This window comes from Hemitrygon akajei, chromosome 13 (genome assembly GCF_048418815.1).
Source record: "Hemitrygon akajei chromosome 13, sHemAka1.3, whole genome shotgun sequence".
NCBI classification, from domain to species: Eukaryota; Metazoa; Chordata; class Chondrichthyes; order Myliobatiformes; family Dasyatidae; genus Hemitrygon; species Hemitrygon akajei.
In genome coordinates, this window is record NC_133136.1 from 73865357 (window position 1) to 73887213 (window position 21857).

At 41.7% G+C, this 21857-nt stretch overlaps 1 protein-coding gene across 2 annotated transcripts in view; it reads right to left on the reverse strand.

Moving 5' to 3' along the window:
* The window catches only part of stim2b (stromal interaction molecule 2b), a 162443-nt gene that overhangs the window by 26110 nt on the left and 114476 nt on the right, over positions 1-21857 (reverse strand). For both annotated transcript variants that reach the window (XM_073064868.1, XM_073064867.1), the window contains exons 5-8: positions 16162-16273; positions 15471-15586; positions 5516-5693; positions 2762-2939 (exon numbers count right to left, since the gene is read on the reverse strand). In XM_073064868.1, the coding sequence (XP_072920969.1) occupies positions 2762-2939; positions 5516-5693; positions 15471-15586; positions 16162-16273 (584 nt within the window). The remainder of the gene's footprint in view (positions 1-2761; positions 2940-5515; positions 5694-15470; positions 15587-16161; positions 16274-21857) is intronic.

The following is a 21857-nucleotide window of genomic DNA, read 5'->3' on the forward strand; positions in this document are numbered from 1 at the left end:
TGCAGTACTAATAGGAGTAATGCTCAATAGTCTGGAAAACCCAGCACCACCAAAGTGCCAAGAGTACTGAAGTATCAGAATTTTATTCTAATTCAAGAATTTCTTCTTAATTCAGTTTTTTAAAAAAAGACGACACAAGAAGAATTAGAAGCAGGAGCAAATCATTTGATTTTGAATTCTTTCTGCTGGTCATCAAGTTCACAGTTGACCTAGTCAGTGCCATTTTCCTGTACAACCCCTTATCCCCTGATTCACTGAATATTCAAAAATCTACCAATTATGATTTTGAAAAAGCTCCATAACTATGCCTCTACAGCAACCCACCCCCCTTGGCAGGGAATTCCACAGATTCACTACCTATTGCAGGAAGGAATTATTTGTCACCTCCGTCCAAAATGGCCTATCATTTATTCAAATATTCTGATCCTGACTTCTGGATTTTGCAGCCAGGAAAATATCTCCCTGAAGCCAGCCAGTTGAGACCTGGAAGCGTTTCCTAAGTTTCAATGAGATTACCTCCCATTCTTTTAAATTCTAGAGAGAATAAGCCAGATCCACTCAATCTCTCATCATTCCGACAAATCTACCATTCCTGGAATTTCATAGGAACATAAGAAATAGGACCAGGAGTAGGCCATCTGGCCCGTCGAGCCTGCTCCGCCATTCAAAAAGATCATGGCTAATCTGGCCATGGACTCATCTCCATCTAACTGCCTTTTCCCCATAATCTTAAATTCCCCTGATCTGTCCAGTAATTTTATTGCACTGACCATTCTTGCCAACCACTGCTATTGGAACATTGGATCCTTGGAATGTATTGTTTTCACCATCTTCACAAGGTGATTTTACACTGACTTCCTTCAGTTCCTCATTCTCACTGCACTCTTAGTCCCTTGGTATACCTGATCGCGTTTTTGTGTCTATTTCTATGATGACAGGTACAGTTGTTTAATTCCTCCATCATTTCCTTACCCTCCCAAACGATAATCACAAACATTCGGTAGCCTCCATCACACTGATAGTTTTGACAGCCTGCCATCAAAGGACTTCTGCAGGTCCAGCTATCTCTCTGTACTGGGGCAGCACCCGTACTATATCGGGCCATCCCAAAACGTAGGGAGTCATGGTGCCAGTACATGACGCACCAGGAACCAAGGTGGATCAAGAAGTGACAGAAGATCTGCCCCCAGATGGATGCATATTATCACACACCATGGAAATAGGCCATTCAGCCCAATTCCTTCACTAACCAGTGGCACACCCTTTCATATTAATCTCATCTTCCAGCACTAGGCCCATATCCCCCTCTACCTCGCAATTCAAATGCTCATGTAGACACTTCATAACTGCTGTCAATGACACAGAGTCAACCACTTTCTCAGCCAGTCAATTCCAAGTACTTACCACTCTCTGGGTAAAGAAGGCTTTCCTCATATTGCCTCTGAACCTCTTCTACTTTACCCTATACCTTTTATCTCCTGCTGAAATGGGGAAAAGTTTCCTGCAGTCTATCTTACCTATATCCCTCATTGTTTTATATACCTCAGTTATGTGGCTTCTTAACTTCCTCCACTCCAGGGATAACAGGCCTAGTTTCTTCAGACTTGCCTCACAATTGAAATGCTCCAACCCAGGCAACGTCTTGGTGAATCTCTTCTGCAACCTTTCCAGCACTATCAAATCTTTTCTATTGCATGTTGTCGAGAACAGCACTTAGTGGTCTAATTGAGGTCTGACCAAGCTTTATAAAAATGAAGAATAGTCTCTCTAATTCTGCATTCGACTCTCCGATTAATGTGCAGTATCTGTTATCTACCTGTATTTCCACCTCCAGGATTCCTCTGTTCCTCATACTCCCCAAGTATATAATCTAATAATCTGTGCTTCAACTTTCCTGTGTTATGCCGTTGGCCCCCTCCTTTGTGAAAATCGCAAGAACTCTAGTTAAGGGGGGTCAACTGACCCACGAGAGAGAGACGTGCGAAAGACCACGTTCTTCCAAGAAGCAGAATAAAAGTGACTTTGACTATTGTCTCATGGAGACCACCTGAAAAGCCCTCGGGCAAAGTGGGCTGGTTGAGAGAGAGATCGCATTACCTGCAACTTGATTGATACCTGCGATCCCGTGAAGAAATATAAAGGCGGGTCTGAGGGGAGGACCCTCAGATGCACCCAGCAGATGCACCCAGCAGACATGAGATCGATTCCCGTGGGAGCGGGACGCCATTTTGAAGGAAGCCACGTACGCTAGATTCCGACTTTGAATCTGTGGCTAAAACCGACGAAAGACTGCTTTTAAAATAACAACGGGGAAGTCTGCTCCCCTGATTCCAAGGATTTGCTCTGCCAAGACGACAGGCAAGTGTGCATCTTTTCTAAATTATAAAGGAAAAAGCCTGCAAACTTCTGAGTGACTCTTAAGACTTCCGTTGGACTCAGTATTACCCCCCCTAGACAACTGTAGAGCTTATTTCTGATTGATTATGGTTACACCGGTGTTTTAGATTGAGTTTTGACGATTTGAATGTTTTGTATTAACCATACGTTTGTGCCCTTGTTGAATAAAACGTTTGAAAATAGTAGCATCCGACTCAGCTGATCCATCTATCTTTGCTGGTAAGTTACCTGGTTACGGGGTTTTCGTAACACCTGGAAAACAATGAGCCTGTGCTGCAGAGAGTTTGCGTCATAAATTAGTGCATCAGATAATAAAGTTTAAAAGCTCTAACTATATAAAATACTGGAATTTGAAAATCCATACCTGTACAAGCTCCTCCTCCGCATATTTCAGCCTGCTGAGTTCAGTCTCTGAGCCCTCCCGCAGCTCTCGCAGGCGCTGTGCCTCTCGCTTGGCATCATTTATTTCCGTTTTCATTTTTTGTTCTAGATTTTGCTTCTCCACTTCAACAGTTCTGTTCTCTTCTTGAGCTTTTTGAAGTCTTCATTGAGGCAAGAAAAAAAATTAAATGAAATGCAGTCATTTTCGTAACCAATATTTTCGACTGACAGAGTTGTGCTATGTGTCTGAAAGTATGGCCATGCTAGAAAGCACCTATCTGGAAGGAGCTACTGTTAGCCAGAAACCAAACACTTCTATAAGATCCATTTATAGAATTACAATAGTAGCTACAGCTTCTTATTGCTGTGTTAGATGTGGCACATGATAATTCAGTGTTTTCTCAGTTTAATCATTGTATGAAGTCTGACAACCTCTGGACAAACCAGAGTTTTCACATTTCTGAGTGAAACACCCATGTTCAACATACCTTCTGACCTAGCCAAACACATCAGGAAGAATGTGGATGTGTGAATACTTAAAAGAAATGAGGCATTTTGGGGAGTTCTTTGAGGAGGGTCATACAAAATCTCAAGGCTTAAGACTTGCACCTTAAAGGTTTAAGTTGTGATCGGGGGAAAAAAATCAAAATTTTAGACAATAGACAATAGGTGCAGAAGTAGACCATTCAGCCCTTCGAGCCTGCACCGCCATTCTGAGATCATGGCTGATCATCTACTATCAATACCTGGTTCCTGCCTTGTCCCCATATCCCTTGATTCCCCTATCCATAAGATACCTATCTAGCTCCTTCTTGAAAGCATCCAGAGAATTGGCCTCCACTGCCTTCCGAGGCAGTGCATTCCAGACCCCCATAACTCTCTGGGAGAAGAAGTTTTGCCTTAACTCTGTCCTAAATGACCTACCCCTTATTCTCAAACCATGCCCTCTGGTACTGGACTCTCCCAGCATCTGGAACATATTTCCTGCCTCTATCTTGTCCAATCCCTAAATAATCTTATATGTTGCAATCAGATCCCCTCTCAATCTCCTTAATTCCAGCGTGTACGAGCCCAGTCTCTCTAACCTCTCTGCGTAAGACAGTCCAGACATCCCAGGAATTAACCTCGTGAATCTACGCTGCACTTCCTCTATAGCCAGGATGTCCTTCCTTAACCCTGGAGACCAAAACTGTACACAATACTCCAGGTGTGGTCTCACCAGGGCCCTGTACAAATGCAAAAGGATTTCCTTGCTCTTGTACTCAATTCCCTTTGTAATAAAGGCCAACATTCCATTAGCCTTCTTCACTGCCTGCTGCACTTGCTCATTCACCTTCAGTGACTGATGAACAAGGACTCCTAGATCTCTTTGTATTTCTCCCTTACCTAACTCTACACCGTTCAGATAATAATCTGCCTTCCTGTTCTTACTCCCAAAGTGGATAACCTCACACTTATTCACATTAAACGCCATCTGCCAAGTATCTGCCCACTCACTCAGCCTATCCAAGTCACCCTGAATTCTCCTAACATCCTCATCACATGTCACACTGCCACCCAGCTTAGTATCATCAGCAAACTTGCTGATGTTATTCTCAATGCCTTCATCTAAATCGTTGATGTAAATCGTAAACAGCTGTGGTCCCAATACCGAGCCCTGTGGCACCCCACTAGTCACCACCTGCCATTCCGAGAAACACCCATTCACCGTTACCCTTTGCTTTCTATCTGCCAACCAGTTTTCTATGCATGTCAATATCTTGCTCCCCAATGCCATGAGCTCTGATTTTACCCACCAATCTCCTATGTGGGACCTTATCAAATGCCTTCTGAAAATCGAGGTACACTACATCCACTGGATCTCCCTTGTCTAACTTCCTGGTTACATCCTTGAAAAACTCCATTAGATTAGTCAAGCATGATTTGCCCTTGGTAAATCCATGCTGGCTCGGCCCAATCCTATCACTGCTATCTAGATATGCCACTATTACATCTTTAATAATGGACTCTAGCATCTTCCCCACTACTGATGTTAGGCTGACAGGACGATAGTTCTCTGTTTTCTCCCTCCCTCCTTTCTTAAAAAGTGGGATAACATTAGCCATTCTCCAATCCTCAGGAACTGATCCTGAATCTAAGGACCATTGGAAAATGATTACCAATGCATCCGCAATTTTCAGAGCCACCTCCTTTAGTCCCCTAGGATGCAGACCATCTGGACCTGGGGATTTGTCAGCCTTCAGTCCCATCAGTCTACTCATCACCGTTTCCTTCCTAATGTCAATCTGTTTCATTTCCTCTGTTACCCTATGTCCTTGGCCCATCCATACATCTGGGAGATTGCTTGTGTCTTCCCTAGTGAAGACAGATCTAAAGTACTTATTAAATTCTTCTGCCATTTCTCTGCTTCCCATAACAATTTCACCCAATTCATTCTTCAAGGGCCCAACATTGTTCTTAACTATCTTCTTTCTCTTCACATACCTTAAAAAGCTTTTGCTATCCTCCTCTATATTCCTGACTAGCTTGCGTTCGTACCTCATTTTTTCTCCCCGTATTGCCTTTTTAGTTAAGTTCTGTTGATCCTTAAAAATTTCCCAATCATCTGTCCTCCCACTCACCTTAACTCTGTCGTACTTCCTTTTTTTCTCTGGATTTTCTCTGGATGTCATTTACAATTATCTTCCAGAAGCAAATTCTGAAACTTTTTATCTTGCTCATCTCACTTTGAACTCACCTCTCTTGAAATTCCATCAGACTTTCCTCAGCCCTGTGCAGACTGTCAAGCTCTTTCATCATCTTTGTGATGTGTTCTTTGGAGTTCCTGTTCTGGGTGTATGCAAACCAACAGCCACCAATACCAACAACCATTGAAACAGCGAGAATGAAGTCCTTCAACCAATTATGACGAGGGCCTGAAAAGGAGAAGTTACCTCTGTAAAGAAAATATTCAATGACCATTATGTAAAACATCATTGAAGGTTAGATCTCCATAATGAAACATTTGTTATGGAGGTTCAATGTTGCACCTTTCTTGCAAACATTTTAAACGTCACAACAAATTGTCAGTGCTAAATACAAGATATTATTCAATCTGTCGTAATGAAAAACACGTATTTGCAAAGGCAACCACTGTATGTGTAACATCAACATCAACCACATTTATTTAATTGCCTTATAAAGACAAATCAGTTCAGTGTTTTTTTTTTACAGTGTAAGACTTGGCTAAATTCAAAATTTATCCATGTTCTTTATCAACTACAGCTCAGCGTTCAATACTATCGTGCCATAAGCTTCAAGGCATTTTTTACCTCAATACCTCCGTGTGCAGTTGGATCCTCGAGTTCATCACTTGCAGTCAATTCAGAATTGGCAACAGTATTTTCTCCACAATCTCCATCAGCACAGGGGCACCACAAGGCTGTGTACTAGCCCCCTGCTCTAATCACTTTACACTTACAACTGTGAGGCAAAGCACAGCTCCAATACCATATCTAAGTCTGCTGACACCACTGCTGTAGGCAGAATCGAAGGTGGTGATGAATCGGCATATAGGAGGGAGATTGAAAATCTGATTGAGTGGTGCCACAACAACCTCTCACTCAATGTCAGCAAGACTAAAGAGCCGATAATTGACTACTGGAGGAGGGAACTGGAGGTCCATGAGACGGTCCTCATTGAGGGTCAAAGGTGGAGAGAGTCAGCAACTTTAAATTCCTCAGTGTTATCACTTCAGGTGATCTGTCCTGGGCCCAGCACGTAAGTGCCATGACAAAGAAAGCACAGCAGCGCCTCTACTCCCTTATAAGTTTGCGAAGGTTCAGCATGACATTTAAAACTTTGACAAACTTCTATAGATGTGTGGTGGAGAGTATATTGACTGATTGCATCATGTCCTGGTATGGAAACAACAATGCCCTTGAATGAAAAATCCTACAAAAAGTAGTGGATACAGCCCAGTCCATCACCGGTAAAGCCCTCCCCACCATTTACATAGAGCACTGTCATACGAAAACAGCATTCATCAGCAAGGCCCCCACAATGCTCTCTTCTCATGCTGCTATGAGAAAGAAGGTACAGGAGCCTCAGGACTCACACCTACCAGGTTCAGGAACAGTAATTACTCCTCACACATCAAGCACTTAAAGGGGATAACTTCACCTGCCACATCACTTACAGAACTCTTTTATCTCAAGTTCTCAATATTTATTGTTTATTCTTTTTTTTTTGCACACTGGTCGTTTGTCCATCTGATTGCGTTTCTTGGATTTACTGTGTGTGCCCTCAAACCTGAAGGCGGAGCTTAGGATGGATAATGGCGCCTAACGGCGACTCCTTTGCTTGCATCTTCAGAAAAGCTCTACTTTCATCTTTAGTATCTCTGTTTTTCTCCTTCAGGACCCTGACCTAGAGTTACAAACTGATTTCAGTTCTTTGCGGGAATGGGACCCGTTCTTGGGGCTCCACGACTGGCCGTTATTCGGTTTGGCCTGAGAGTCTCGATTGTGTTCAGAAGCCTAAGATCTCAGAGCTCTGGAGACAGGCGGATTGAGGGTCGGTGTCACGGCAGGAGACTCGTGTGTCGTCAGGGAGGCCGAAAAATCTTTTGCTGTGGTCCCAAAGACCCAAGGTCTTTGCCATCTTCAGACACAGAACTTGAAAAAAGCAACAAAATGGACTTCTACCATCATAAACCAGCGGGTTGTTGTTATGTCTCCCGCTCGCTTGCCAGGGAGAGGGAGAACCAGTGGTTTGTGAAATGTCCGATGAAATGTGAAGCCTTTGGGGTAACTTTGATCTGTGTCTTTGCTATTTCTTAGCACACACTTGGCTCGATGACGGTACTGATGCGCTTTTTTTTGCTGGTGGGAGGGGGGGGATTGTTGCTTGCTGCCACTTAGGCGCGGGAGGGGGGAATTGGGGAGGACTTTGGGGTTCTCACGTTTAACTGTCGTTCATTCTTTGGGGCACTTCTCTGTTCTTGTGGATGTTTGTGAAGAAGAAGCATTTCAGGACGTATATTGTATACATTTCTCTGACATTAAATTGGACCTTTGAACCTTTGAAATAAAACTTCTGGTCAAGATGGCGCTAGCCAACAATGATTCCTTTGGTGACATCTTCCAGGTAGCCAATCTCTTCAATTATCTCACTTTCGCTATGTCTTCTGCTTGTTCTTTTTGTCTTGATTGTGTTTTGGAAACTTTTGGAGCCTGTGCCAGGTGGTATGGAATTTTATTGAATGATCTAGCGCTCTGCTGTTCCCGGAGAGGACCGAGATCAAGAGCTGCCTCATGGAGAAGACCAGAGACGGGGCCCAGGGACATGATCGGTTCCATTTTGAAGCACCGAGGCAAATGCGGAGGAGGTCAGCCGTCACTCTCCACAGAAGCCACGGGGCTGATGGCGGTCAGCAGCATTCCAAACCCGGTGAGGCGGTTGCTCTTCATGGAAGGACTGAGTTCGTGTGGTTATTTCCATCCGTTTGTTTTAAAATTACATGCATTATGTATAAGAATCTCTGAGGTGCATTGTGCCTGCCTCTCTTCCAGGAATAAAGAACTTGGATCAGGTCAAACCCAGGAGAAGACAGGAAAAACTGTTTGAAAGATGGACTTCCCGCCTTGTCTATTTTACTTGAGCTGAGTTACAACCACCTAGGGAATGGTTTTAAGCTGGAACTTTGTTTCAGTAGCATGGAAGAGGCAAGTGTTCAGGAACTATATTTACAAAACCAACAAAACCTTTCAAGTTACAAAATAAAATTCTCTCTGGTAATATTGATTCCTTTCCTATTTAAGAGAGATAAGAAAAGTCTGTGACCTGTTTCCATTAGGGAGGAGGCAAACCAAGGACACGGAGGATAGAAGAGGAAACAATTTTGTAAGATTTATAATTACTATTCCTGCTCAAACAATAGACAATTATGGGTGACTCATTGTCACTCTCAACCCCATTCTCCTGCCTGCTCCCCGCAACCTTTGACTCCAATACTAATCAACAACCTGTCAATGTACGCTTTAAATATACCTGATGACTTGGTCTCCACAGTCATCTATGGCAATGAATTCTACAGATTCACCACCCTCTGGCTAAAGAACTTCCTCCTCATTAAAGGGACACCCTTCCATTTGGAGTTTGTGCCCCCTGGTCCTACACTCACCTACTATCAATATTCAATAGGTTTCAATGAGATCCCCCTCATTCTTCTAAACTCCAGCAAGTATAGTCCCAGAGTTATCACATCTCCTCAGAAATTAAACCTTTCACTCCCTGGATCATTTTCGTGAACCTCCTATGGACCCTCTCAGATGCCAGCACATCCTTTCTTAGATAAGAGTGGAAAACTGCTCACGATACTCCTGTGTGGTCTGCCCAATGTCTCATAAAGCCTTGGCTTTATCGGCTTCCTCTTATGTTCTAGTTTCGCTGAAAGGAATGCGGACATTGCATTTGCCTTCCTTAGCACCAACTCAATCTGCAAATTAACCTTTAGGGAATCCTGCACAAGGACTCTCAATTCTTTTTGCACCTCTGATTTCAAAATCTGATCCCTTTTCAGAAAATAGTCTATGCTTTTAATTCTTCTACCTAATTGCATGATTCTTTTTAAGCCCAAGATCCCCTACCTTGGCCTTAGTGAAAGGCAAGATCGACAATAGACAATAGACAGTAGGTGCAGGAGTAGGCCATTCGGCCCTTCTAGCCAGCACTGCCATTCACTGTGATCATGGCTGATCATACACAATCAGTACCCCGTACCTGCCCTCTCCCCATATCCCTTGACCCCGCCATATATAAGAGCTCTATCTAACTCTCTCTTGAAAGCATCCAGAGACTTGGCCTCCACTGCCTTCTGGGGCAGAGCGTTCCACATATCCACCACTCTCTGGGTGAAAAAGTTTTTCCGCATCTCTGTTCTAAATGGCCTACCCCTTATTCTTAAACTGTGGCCTCTAGTTCTGGACTCACCCATCAGTGGGAACATGCTTCCTGCATCCAGCGTGTCCAATCCCTTAATAATCTTATATGTTTCAATCAGATCCCCTCTCATCCTTCTAAATTCTAGTGTATACAAACCCAGTTGCTCCAATCTTTCAACATATGACAGTCCCGCCATTCCGGGAATTAACCTTGTGAACCTACGCTGCACTCCCTCAATAGCAAGAATGTCCTTCCTCAAATTTGGAGACCAAAACTGCACACAATACTCCAGGTGGGGTCTCACCAGGGCCCTGTACAACTGCGGAAGGACCTCTTTATTCCTATACTCAATTCCTCTTGTTATAAAGGCCAGCATGCCATTAGCTTTCTTCACTGCCTGCTGTACCTGCATGTTTGCTTTCATTGACTGATGTACAAGATCACCTAGATCTCATTGTACTTCCCCTTTTCCTAACTTGACTCTATTTACATAGTAATCTGCCTTCCTGTTCTTGCCACCAAAGTGGATAACCTCAGATTTATCCACATTAAACTGCATCTGCCATACATTTGCCCACTCACCCAACCTGTCCAAGTCACCCTGCATTCTCATAACATCCTCCTGACATTTCACACTGCCACCCAGCTTTGTGTCATCAGCAAATTTGCTAATGTTCCTTTTAATCCCTTCATCTAAATCATTAATGTATATTGTAAACAGCTGCGGTCCCAGCACCAAACCTTGCGGTACCCCACTGGTCACAGCCTGCCATCCCGAAAAGGACCCGTTAATCACTACTCTTTGTTTCCTGTCAGCCAGCCAATTTTCAATCCATGTCAGTACTCTGCCCCCAATACCATGTACCCTAATTTTGCCCACTAATCTCCTATGTGGGACTTTATCAAAAGCTTTCTGGAAGTCCAGGTACACTACATCCACTGGCTCTCCCTTGTCCATTTTCATAGTTCCATCCTCAAAAAACTCCAGAAGATTAGTCAAGCATGATTTTCCCTTCGTAAATTCATGCTGACTCGGACTGATCCTTCTACTGCTATCCAAATGTGTCATAATTTCCTCTTTTATAATTGACTCCAGCATCTTTCCCACCACTGAGCACCTCTGAAGGTACCGGAGTAAAACAATAGTGACAAAAAAAGTTGGTCCAAAGGTCTTTTAAAACCCATCCAGTATTTTTACTAACAATTTCCTGGATCTTGGCTAAAGATCACTGATATTGTTTAAAGGTGATTACTAATAAATATGACAGAATAAAATGAAAGTTGCAGTATTATTTATAGTTGGATACTTAGATCTTGAGCAGGCCACTGTTGGGGATTCAGGAGTTATGGAATTATATGTATACAGGTAGTCCCCGAGTTACGAATGTCCGACTTATGGACAACTTGTACTTACGAACCGAGGAAGGAGAATGCTGTCTGCCATTTTAAGTCAGATCACGATGCTGTCTGCCATTTTAAGTTGGATCACGACGCCGTCCACCATTTAAGTCATTGCCATTTACACTGTGTTGAGTGTTTAACTTTATATTTGGCTTAAATTTTTCTTAGTAAGATTCACCCTAACCCCGCCCCCCTTCCCCCACCGTTCCGTTCGGCTGGTGGCACAGTGAGATCAGTGAGTTCGATCCAGTGACAGACCGCTCCCGTGCCGGGTTGATGTCGATCCAGTGACTCCCGTACCATCCGTGCCGGGTTGATGTCGAGCTCCCAACTCGACCTCGTAAGAAAAATCTGCCACCTCCAGTTTAAATACCCACGCGGAATATTGTGGAGGATCAAATACCCAAACCCAGCACAGACCCCACTTATCCCATTTAGCCTGTCTCAATACGGTGGCCCTTAGGACCCAGTGGACCTCAGAAGCCGACGCAGCTCGGGACCCACCGCCCTCAGTGTTTCTGTTCCATTGACGGGAAGCGATCGCGATTGAAAATAAAGTGGAAATAATAAAGCATTTGGAAAGAAGTGAAACTTCATCGGTCATTGGAAAAGCGTTAGGCTATAGTCAGTCAACGATCGGAACAATTTTAAAGGATAACAGATAAAGTGAGAATAATGGAGCATGTGAAATGCCCTGCCCCAATGAAAGCTACAAATATTACTAAGCAACGCAGTGGTTTAATTATTGAAATACATACGTTTCTTAAGTGTTTTATATGCATAGAAAGGTAAAATGTATACTGTATACTAAAACAAACGTTTGACGAACTGACGCTAAATAATACCGGATGTACCTGTTCCGACTTGCGTACAAATCCGACTTAAAGATGGACTCAGGAACGGAACTTGTACGTAACCCGGGGACTGCCTGTACTACCACAAATTAATTCAATGAAAACCAGTCGGGAGTTTTCATTGTAAATTGCCAGCAGCTGCTGCCATCCGGAAGAAAGTAAAGGAGCTTCAGGACTCACACCACCAGGTTCAGGAACAGTTATTCCCCCTCAACCATCAGACTCCTGAAGCAGTGAGAATAACTTCACTCGACCCATCACCTAACTGCTTTTCACAGGACTTTTTCACAGCACTGTAATCATTATTAATATTTCTTTTTTTCATAACTATTCGGGACAGTTGGTTGTCTTTTGCCCATTGGTTGTTTGCCCACCCTGTCGGGTGCAGTCTTTCACTGATTCGATTATGGCTCTTGGATTATTGAGTTTGCCTATGAGAATATTAATTTCAGGGTTGTATATGATGGCTTATATGTACTTTGATAATAAATTTAATTTAAAAGCGCAGCTATGTAAATAAACAGTATCATATACAGAGCACAGACTAATGACCAACAGCAGGGGGCTAACTTCTCAAGAGATACAATTTGCAAAGTGACATGACCACTTTTTGTATGCAATAGACACTGGAAGCATTCTAATTAAATCCATAAAATGATACAAAATCGAAACAGGCCCTTCAACCCAACAGGTCCAGGCCCACCAAGATCGCCACCTGCCCATATTTGGCTGACATTCCTCTAAACCTCTCCTATCCATTTACCTTTTAAATGTTGACAGTATAGATAGATAGATAGATAGATAGATATTTTATTGAGTAAAGGAAATTACAGTGTCACAGCAGCATTACAAGTGCATAGAAATACAAATATTAAAAGAAAAGTAAGAAAGAATTTTAAAAAAGTTACCTCAAACAGTCTAACAGGAGGGTGTCATCACTTCCCCGGCCTTGGAGGAGTATACCTGCCTCAGTCACTTCCTCCAGTAACTCATTCCATATACTGATCTCCCTAGGTGACAAAGTTGCCCCTTAGGCTCCTATTAAATCTCTCCCCTCTGACCTTAAACCTATGCCGTCTAGTTCTTGATTCCCTAACCCTGAGGAAAAATCTGTGCACATTGACTCTATCTACGCCGCTTGTGATTTTATACACCTCTGTAAGATCACTATTTTCCTTTGCTCCAGTGAGAAAAATCCCAACCTGTTCAATCCCTGTCCATAACTCAGGCACTCAAGTCCCGGCAACATCCTCATAATTTCCTCTTTCCAGCTTAATGACACACATACGTCCTATAGACTGGTGAACAAAGATAAACACGGTATTTCAAATGCAGCCTCAACAACATCTTGTACAACTGCAACATAACATCCTAACTTCTATACTTATAACCCTGAATGATGAAGATCAGAGTGCTATAAGCCTTCGTCACCACACAGTCTACTTATGACGTCACTTTCAGGTCACTGTGTAGTTGTATATCTCGGTCTCTCCGTTCTACTACCTCATTTGTCTTTCCAAAATGCCACACTTCACACTTACCCAGATTAAGCTCCATTTACCATTCCTCAGCCCATCCTAGGTGCCTCTGCACTGATGAGGCAATTAGGAATAAAACAACATTGGGAATTCTGGAGTTAAACACAGATCAGACTGAGTAAGGATAGTAAATTTCCCACACTCTTTGTAATGGCAGTAACTTCATTGTTTTTTTAAATTGCAAATTGTATTTAATTATTCAAACAATTTCCCCTGCTGCCATGGTGGGACTTGAACTTGCGCTCCTGAATCAGAGGTCTAGCTCTCTGGCTGTTTTCCCAATCATTTAACTGTAATACTGTCATTTACATCAGCTCCTACCTAGACTGCGCCTAATACCATGGTGAAAGTAGAATACAGCCATCGTAGGGTCAGAAGATCTGCCCAGTATTTTAAGACAGTGCTGAAATGAATGAAAACAGAGAATCCTGTTATTTACTGCTTTGTGCAATTCAGTTATCAGGAAAATTGTAAATTCTGCAACACACTTATACAAATTCATACAGCTAGTCTCTCTAAAAAGTTTTTGTTTGATTTCCAAACCGCTCACTCAGAATGACCCTGTCAGTAGTAACTTCAACTGGTGCAGTTCTCACTGATTGAGAACTTGGTGGGAACTCTTCAGAAATGGTGTCCATCACCTTCCACCATCACCACAGAAATTCTAGCCCATTTTAACAAAAGGATCAAACATTACTTAAGAAACAGACGTGGAGTAATAGTGCCATCTAATGGGGAAGTAATTACCCTGACTAAGCTAGCTTTTGATCACTTCCAGTTTCTCTCAGGTAAATTGCATGAAATCAATTAGACCATATAGAAGGCCAGGCTGCCTAACAAACCTGTGCCAGTGCCGAGCTCTATTCAAGCCTCCTACTATCTCCCTTTATTTAGCTTCTATTAACATAGCTCTCAAGTTATATACACTTACCTGGCTTCACCTTGACCTACTGTTACAACTCTTGCAATAATGTAGTATAAAATTCACAAATATAGAGTCAAACTTGATGACGGTTGAGGCCCTGAATTCCATGTGTAAACCAGATCTATTAATCTAAGGGAAGACCTGTCCTAAAGAACAGGAGACTACAGGTTCAATCTAAACATACAGATATGGAGGGGGAAGCCTCTTGGCCCCACTATTTAAGACATCTATGGCTGCTTTGACTGTAACCCCAGTTCTTCACTCATAACTGCTCCCTGAGTAACTTTTTACCCTTTGCATATCATATATACTTCTGCCTTAAAAACAAAGATTCTGTTTCAACCACCTGTCAAGAAAAATAATTCCAAAGACTCATGGCCTTCAAAAAAGAAATTTCACCTCATCTGTAATGGGTAAAATGGGTAATACCCCCCACCTCAGTTCTGAATTCTCCCAACAGAATAAACATCCTTCCTGCATCAAGAACCGCTCTCCATAGGATATAAGCTTTGCTTGCCATTTAAAAAAACCTGCTCAGTTCAAATAGCAGTCCAACAAACCACCTCTGAACTACATGCAATGCATTTACTCCTTCCTTAAATAAACTGACCAACGCTATGCACATTTCTCAGGATGCAATCTCAACAATGCCCCCCATAACTGAAGCATAACCTCAATAATTTTGTACTCCATTATTCTCAAAATAATTGATACAATTTTCCAAGTTTTCCCCATTACTAGCTTTTCGAGAATCATGTGCTAGGATATTCAGATCCCTTTGCATCAAAGTACCAAGCCAGCTGATGTTAGTCTTAGCAGCAGGAAAGATATTTTACAATCAACCACAGCTCTCTCAGATATAAAGAATGGTATAAAAATCGAGGATCCCACTCCACCTGGCAAACCCACACTAGGGCTGCAGCTTGGCGACCAACAAAACTGTCTTTCATTAGTATTTAATACTTGTGCCTAAAGTTGTGGCTGTGAGTTAACTCATTAAAAAGCTACTAAACCTGTTTAAAGAAGTACGCATTTTAATCTGATACTCACGAATGGGAGCTCCAAACAGCACGGCATCGAGTGCCTTTAGCTGAAGTTTCTGCCTGTGGCTTCGGTCTGTGATTTTTAAATGAGTCACCATAAATGAAATCTCATTCACAGCTAGCCTGCAAAACAAACACCAGTTTTAGAAATACAATGTCTATGAAAAGGTACAAAGAAGCAATGTGGTAAAACTTGCTCTTCCAACTTGTAGCAAAACAAGTTACTTTCCCTCTTCCTTGTACTGTGATTTTCACAGTGTATAACCAGGTCTTCAATGTTTTACCAAGGTGACTGATCTTGTGCCCAAATGAGTTTTGGCAAGTTACTGGACTGTGGAGCACAAAATTGCTCGCCTTGAGGTATTAATCATCAACAGGAGTAAGTCTGAATCTCCAAGTTGCATAGACACAGAGGATTAACACTCTTGCTCATCTGAAGAGCAAACACCACCATAATCTGGGTGAACAAAATGGTTTGGCTCTGTGTTGCAATCCATTTTAATTCAATGAAGACAATTCTTATGTCATCGCCTGAAATTACTTAATAACACTGTGTGCTGATCCTCATATCTCTAAAATTAATGTAAGATGATTTCATGTAATTTTTATTAGCCATTAAGTACAATGTTTAGCTTTTAGGTCATTGCCATCACTGATGGAGATGGAAACCGGAGATCTACCTGCAGCAAAAAACATACCTGGGTAGGTCTGCTCCTCGAATTTTGTTTTCCTGAAAAATCTTTGTATACTGTGGTAATTCCACAAAGTGAATTAACCAGTCCATCGTTTCATCCACTGTCCAATTGTGTACTGTAATTTAAACAAGAGACATAATGGAATGTCAATAAATGATCAACTTAATAATGATCAATAAGGAAATGTTCTAAACCTTTGCAAGTTTTAAGATACTCCATGTTATTTTACTACTTGAGTCTTACTACTATTGTACAGAAAGGATACGAATGGAAGTAAAAGAAACTGAAGAAACCTTGTTAATTACCACTAGTCACTCTGGAAAATATGTAAACAGAAGGCAATGAATGAGAAAATATAAGAAATTAATTGCTGAAACAGTGAAATATGAAACACTGCAGATACTGGAAATCTGAAATAAGAGTGCTGTAAATTCTCAATGCTTCAGGCAGCATTTATGTAATGACAAGACCAAGTGAACTGAATTTCGAACATAAGGTGGGACAGACGGTTCTATTACTGAATTTGACGTTGATTCCTGGGTCTGCCTCATCGTAAGATGAGATGCTGCTCCTTGTGCTGACTGGAACAGTGCAAGAAGCCAAAAGACAGAGCTCAGAGTGCGTGGGGGATGGAGAATTAAAGTCACAGGCAACTTCAAGTTCCCTCTTGTGCCATGGACAGAGTATCTCAGTTCTTTAATGGAAAAAAGAATGAGAAAGTGTGAGCACTGAACATGGTGCACTAAACTTGAAAGAAGTAGAAATGGATCACTGCTTCACCAGCAGGAAGTGTTTGGCTCCCGGATTGGTGGGAAGGGAAGAAATGAAAGGACAGGCATTGCATCTCCTGAAGTTACAGGAGAAAGTGCTGGGAGAAGAGGAGTAGGGGTTGGTGGATTTGGAAGAGTAAACCAGCAGAGGGAACATGTTGAAAGGGGTACAAAGAGAACAATGTGTTTGCTAGTGGCAATGGAAATTACACTAGATAATCTGCTGATTTGCCAAGATAGTTGCGTGGAAGGTAAGGACAAGGGAAAACCTATACTTGGCAAGGTGGAAGGAGAGGGGTACGGGCAGAGTTCAGGGAATAAAAGAGATGCACTGTGCCTTCAGCGAAGGTGGAAAGAAAGTAAGGGTTAAGGGAAGAGATTGTGGAAGCACTCAAACGGAAACTGATGTTATCTTAACAAGAAAACTGGCAGAATGGATTGGAGTCCCAGGGAAAGTGAGATGGAAGGTGCAGACGAAGCTTAGGAAATGAATGGAGGCGTCAATGCACAGGATCAGAAAAAGATGCAGAGCATTGTAAACTCAGCCAGCTCCATCATAGGCACTAGCCTCGCGCCATTTTCAAAAGGCAATGTCTTAAGAAAGTGGCATCCATGATGATGGACCTGCACCATCCAGGACATGCCCTCTTTACATTACTACCATCAATGAGGAGATACAGGAGCCTGAAGGCACACAGTCAATGTTTTAAGAACAGCTTCTTCTCCTCTGCCATCAGATATGTGCAAGGTCTGTGAATCCCAGAACACTACCTCACTACTTTGCTCCCCTTCTGACCTATCTATCCTTAATGTAATTTACAGTCATTTTTATGTATTGCACTGTACTGTTACAACAAAACAATAAAATTCATGAGATTGTGATTCTGATTCTGAAGAAAGACTGGAAGAAGGGCTGTCGGAAGAAAATTTGTTTAGACTGGTGACCAGAATTTAGGCAAAGGTTCCCATTTGGAGAGTGGAGCATTTTGCTATGATGAGATCTCTATTTAACAAAAGTATGTTGGTAAATCAATGGTAAGCATTCAAGGAAGAAATCACAAGGGTTAGACTATGTCTTTACACAAGAGGAAAATCATGCAAAAATTGAATACGAGTATATAAGACTGAATACAATTAAAACAGCATGGAAGGGTTAATACTTAGAGTTTTATCATGTTTGAAAGTGATTAATCATAAGGGATTGATAATTAATTCCTAGTTATTAACATAAGAAATCAAAAGAGTATGCCATTCAATTATCTCAGAACTTTTACCTCAGTGCCACCTTCCCATACCACACACATCTCTTCCTTCCTTTAATATTCAAAACTCTTTCATGTTCTGCCTTGAATCTACTCAGTGCCTTAACTCCCACCAACCATGAATCTAAAGAATTCCAAAGACTTATTATTTATATAATATAGTGTCTTAAAAGAGTATTCAGCCCCGAATCCTTTGTTCACATAAATGAATATTACAACCAGGGATTTTGATCAATTTAACTGTGAATACTCATTTGTTAATATCACAAAAACAGAAAATCTACAGCACAATACAGGCCCTTTAGCCCACAATGCTGTGCCGAACATGTCCTTACCTTAGAAATTACCTAGGGTTACCCATAGCCCTCTATTTTTCTAAGCTCCATGTACCTGTCCAGGAGTCTCTTAAAAGATCCAATTGTATCCGCCTCCACCACCATCACTGGCAGCCCATTCCACGCACACGCCACTCTATGCATTAAAAACTTACCCTTGACATCTCCTCTGTACCTACTTCCAAACAATTTAAAATTGTACCCTCTTGTGCTAGCCATTTCAGCCCTGGGGAAAAGCCTCTGACTATCCACACGATCAATGCCTCTCATCATCTTATACACCTCTATCAGGTCACCTCTCATCCTCCGTCACTGAAAGGAGAAAAGGCCAAGTTCACTCAACCTAGTCTCATAAGGTATGCTCCCCAATTCAGGCAACATCCTTGTAAATCTCCTCTGCACCCTTTCAAAAGTTTCCACATCCTTCCTGTAGTGAGGTGACCAGAACTGAGCACAGTACTCCAAGTGGGGTCTGACCAGGGTCCTATATAGCTGTAACATTACCTCTCAGCTCTTAATCTCAATCTCACGGTTGATGAAGGCCAATGCACTGAATGCTTTCTTAACCACAGAGTCAACCTGTGCAGAAGGTTTGAGTGTTCAATGGACTCGGATCCCAAGATCCCTCTGATCCTCCCCTCTGCCAAGTGTCTTACCATTAATACTATATTCTGCCATCATATTTGACCTACCAAAATGAACCACTTCACACTTATCTGGGTTGAACTCATCTGCCACTCCTCAGCCCAGTTTTGCATCCTATTGATGTCTCGCTGTAACCTCTGACAGCCCTCCACACTATCCACAACACCCCCAACCTTTGTGTCATCAGCAAATTTGATGATACAAATTTACTAACCCATTCCTCCACTTCCTCATCCAGGTCATTTATAGAAATCACAAAGAGGAGGGGCCAAAAACAGATCCCTGAGGCATACCACTGGTCACTGACCTCCATGCAGAATATGACCTGTCTACAATCACACTTTTCCTTCTGTGGGCAAGCCAATTCTGGATCCACAAAGCCATGTGTCCTTGGATCCCATGTCTCCTAATATTTCTCAATAAGCCTTGTATGGGTTACCTTAACAAATGCCTTGCTTGAATCCATATATACTACATCTACTGCTCTCTACCTTCATCAATGTGTTCAGTCACAACCTCAAAAAATTCAACCAGGCTCGTAAGGCACAACCTGCATTTCACAAAGCCATGCTGACTGTTCCTAATCATATTATGCCTCTCCAAATGTTCATAAATCCTGCCTCTCAGGATCTTTTCCATCAACTTACCAACCACTGAAGTATGACTCACTGGTCTATAATTTCCTGGGCTAGCTCTACTCCCTTTCTTCAATAAGGGAACAATATCTGCAACCCTCCATTCCTCTGGAAACTCCCCTGTCCCCACTGATGATGCAAAGATCATCGCCAGAGGCTCAGCAATCTCCTCCCTCGCCTCCCACAGTAGCCTGGGTACATCTCACCCGGTCTTGGAGACATTTTGAACTTTATCTACACTAGGTGTCTGCACTAATTTTGTTCATTGCGTACACTGGATGAATCCCACCATCAGTAACTATAGTGCTGTAGTACTATTGTTAGTGTTCTAATTTGTTCTGCATCTGAATTAAATACGTAATTCTGTCCTTTTTTTTACCTGTTTAACTATTTCTATGAAACTTCAGTTAAGTTGGGCAGATGTTTAATTGGGCCGAAATGTACTGGTCCTGAAGTGTCCCAATTAACTGGAATCCACTGTGCTCACATTGCTCCTGAATCTTGGGAACAAAAACATTATATACCAGGAAGATGTCATTTCTAATTTCTGTCCTCATTGAGCACAGGGGCTTAAAGTATTTCTGCCTAAACCATAGAACGGAGTTCTACTATCTTTCTACTTTCAATTTTAAATCAATTCTACTTAAACATTTATTTATACAACATTGTTCTCTACTGGAAAGTCTATTTGTATCTAATTTGAATATGCATCTACAATAATAAAACATCATTGTTGCCCCATAATCTGTTTTGTGCAAATGAATATAGTATCTTGTCTTTATTTTCATTTCCTCAGACAAGTCAGTGGTGACCAACAGTGAACGTACTGCAATCTCTCTGAACTCTCAATATCTTAAAAGTCTAGAAACTGATACTGCATAACGCACTCCGAGATCACATTTTATATAATCTCGCATTCTACTTCTGCATTCAAATTTTTCTCATGATAAACAAGAATTAAGTTGCATTTTATGGCCTTCTCCATCTGACAGTCTATATTTAAACTCTATGAAGCTGTTCCCTGACCACCCATTCCTTGCCCGCAGTATCAAGCCAACTTCCATTCCAGATATAATTACTTAGTTTTTTTTTAAGCCAACTTACTGACATGAAATTCCAACTGCTACTTTTAGTCCGTTCTCTATCTTATCAATATCATTTGCAGATTGGGTCTTCTAAAGAATTTAATCTCTCTTCTATTTTGGTTTCTTCTGCAATCTTGTCACCACTCCCTCCAAAATAGTGTTCATTGGTGGGGCAGAAAGGGTTTTGGACTACACACAGTGGCATACTTTAATCCAGCTCTGAAACATGAAAAGTCATTCTCAGCCCTAGTCTCACTCTTTTAACTATTTTTAAATCAGTTTTATATCCCTTGCTAATTTCCATAATAGTTCAACAAATGGTGTATAAAGTGCCTTGGCAAATACTTTCCAACAAGTGCGTATTTTCTTTTACAATGATGCCATCAACCTTTCTACAACATCTGCTACCTTTGCAAAAAGGATTCCACAACATTTCTGCAAGAAATCATCCTTCGGAGAATGCATAATCTCCTGCATAGTTTGCAGAAAATATACAATATATTCCTTTAAGGTACAAAACACCTTACAGAAAAAGTAGTCAATCTATGAAATTTAAGATAGCAGTAAATCCAACAGAAAGATTTATAAAGCTATCAGAAATAGCAGTAAATTGGAAGAGTTTTAGAACTTAGCAATGGATGAGCATATTGGCAAGTATAGGCAAGATGGGACTGTGGAAAAATATATTAAATGGACTCTCAGTGCTTTTACGGCTATACAAGAAGAAAAAGATCACCAAGGAGCATACAGATCAGTTACAGACAGTGCCAGCAGAACTTGTAATGGGGATAAAGGAAATGGCAACAGAAGTGAACCAAGTTGCATCTGTCTATAGGAAAGAGACAAAAAATGCCAGCAATCCCAGGTGACCAAGAATCTAGGGAGAAAAATGAACTAGGGCAAATTAATATTTATCAAAATACCAAAGACATTGCAGAGACTAAATGTGGATAGACTGTAAAGGATG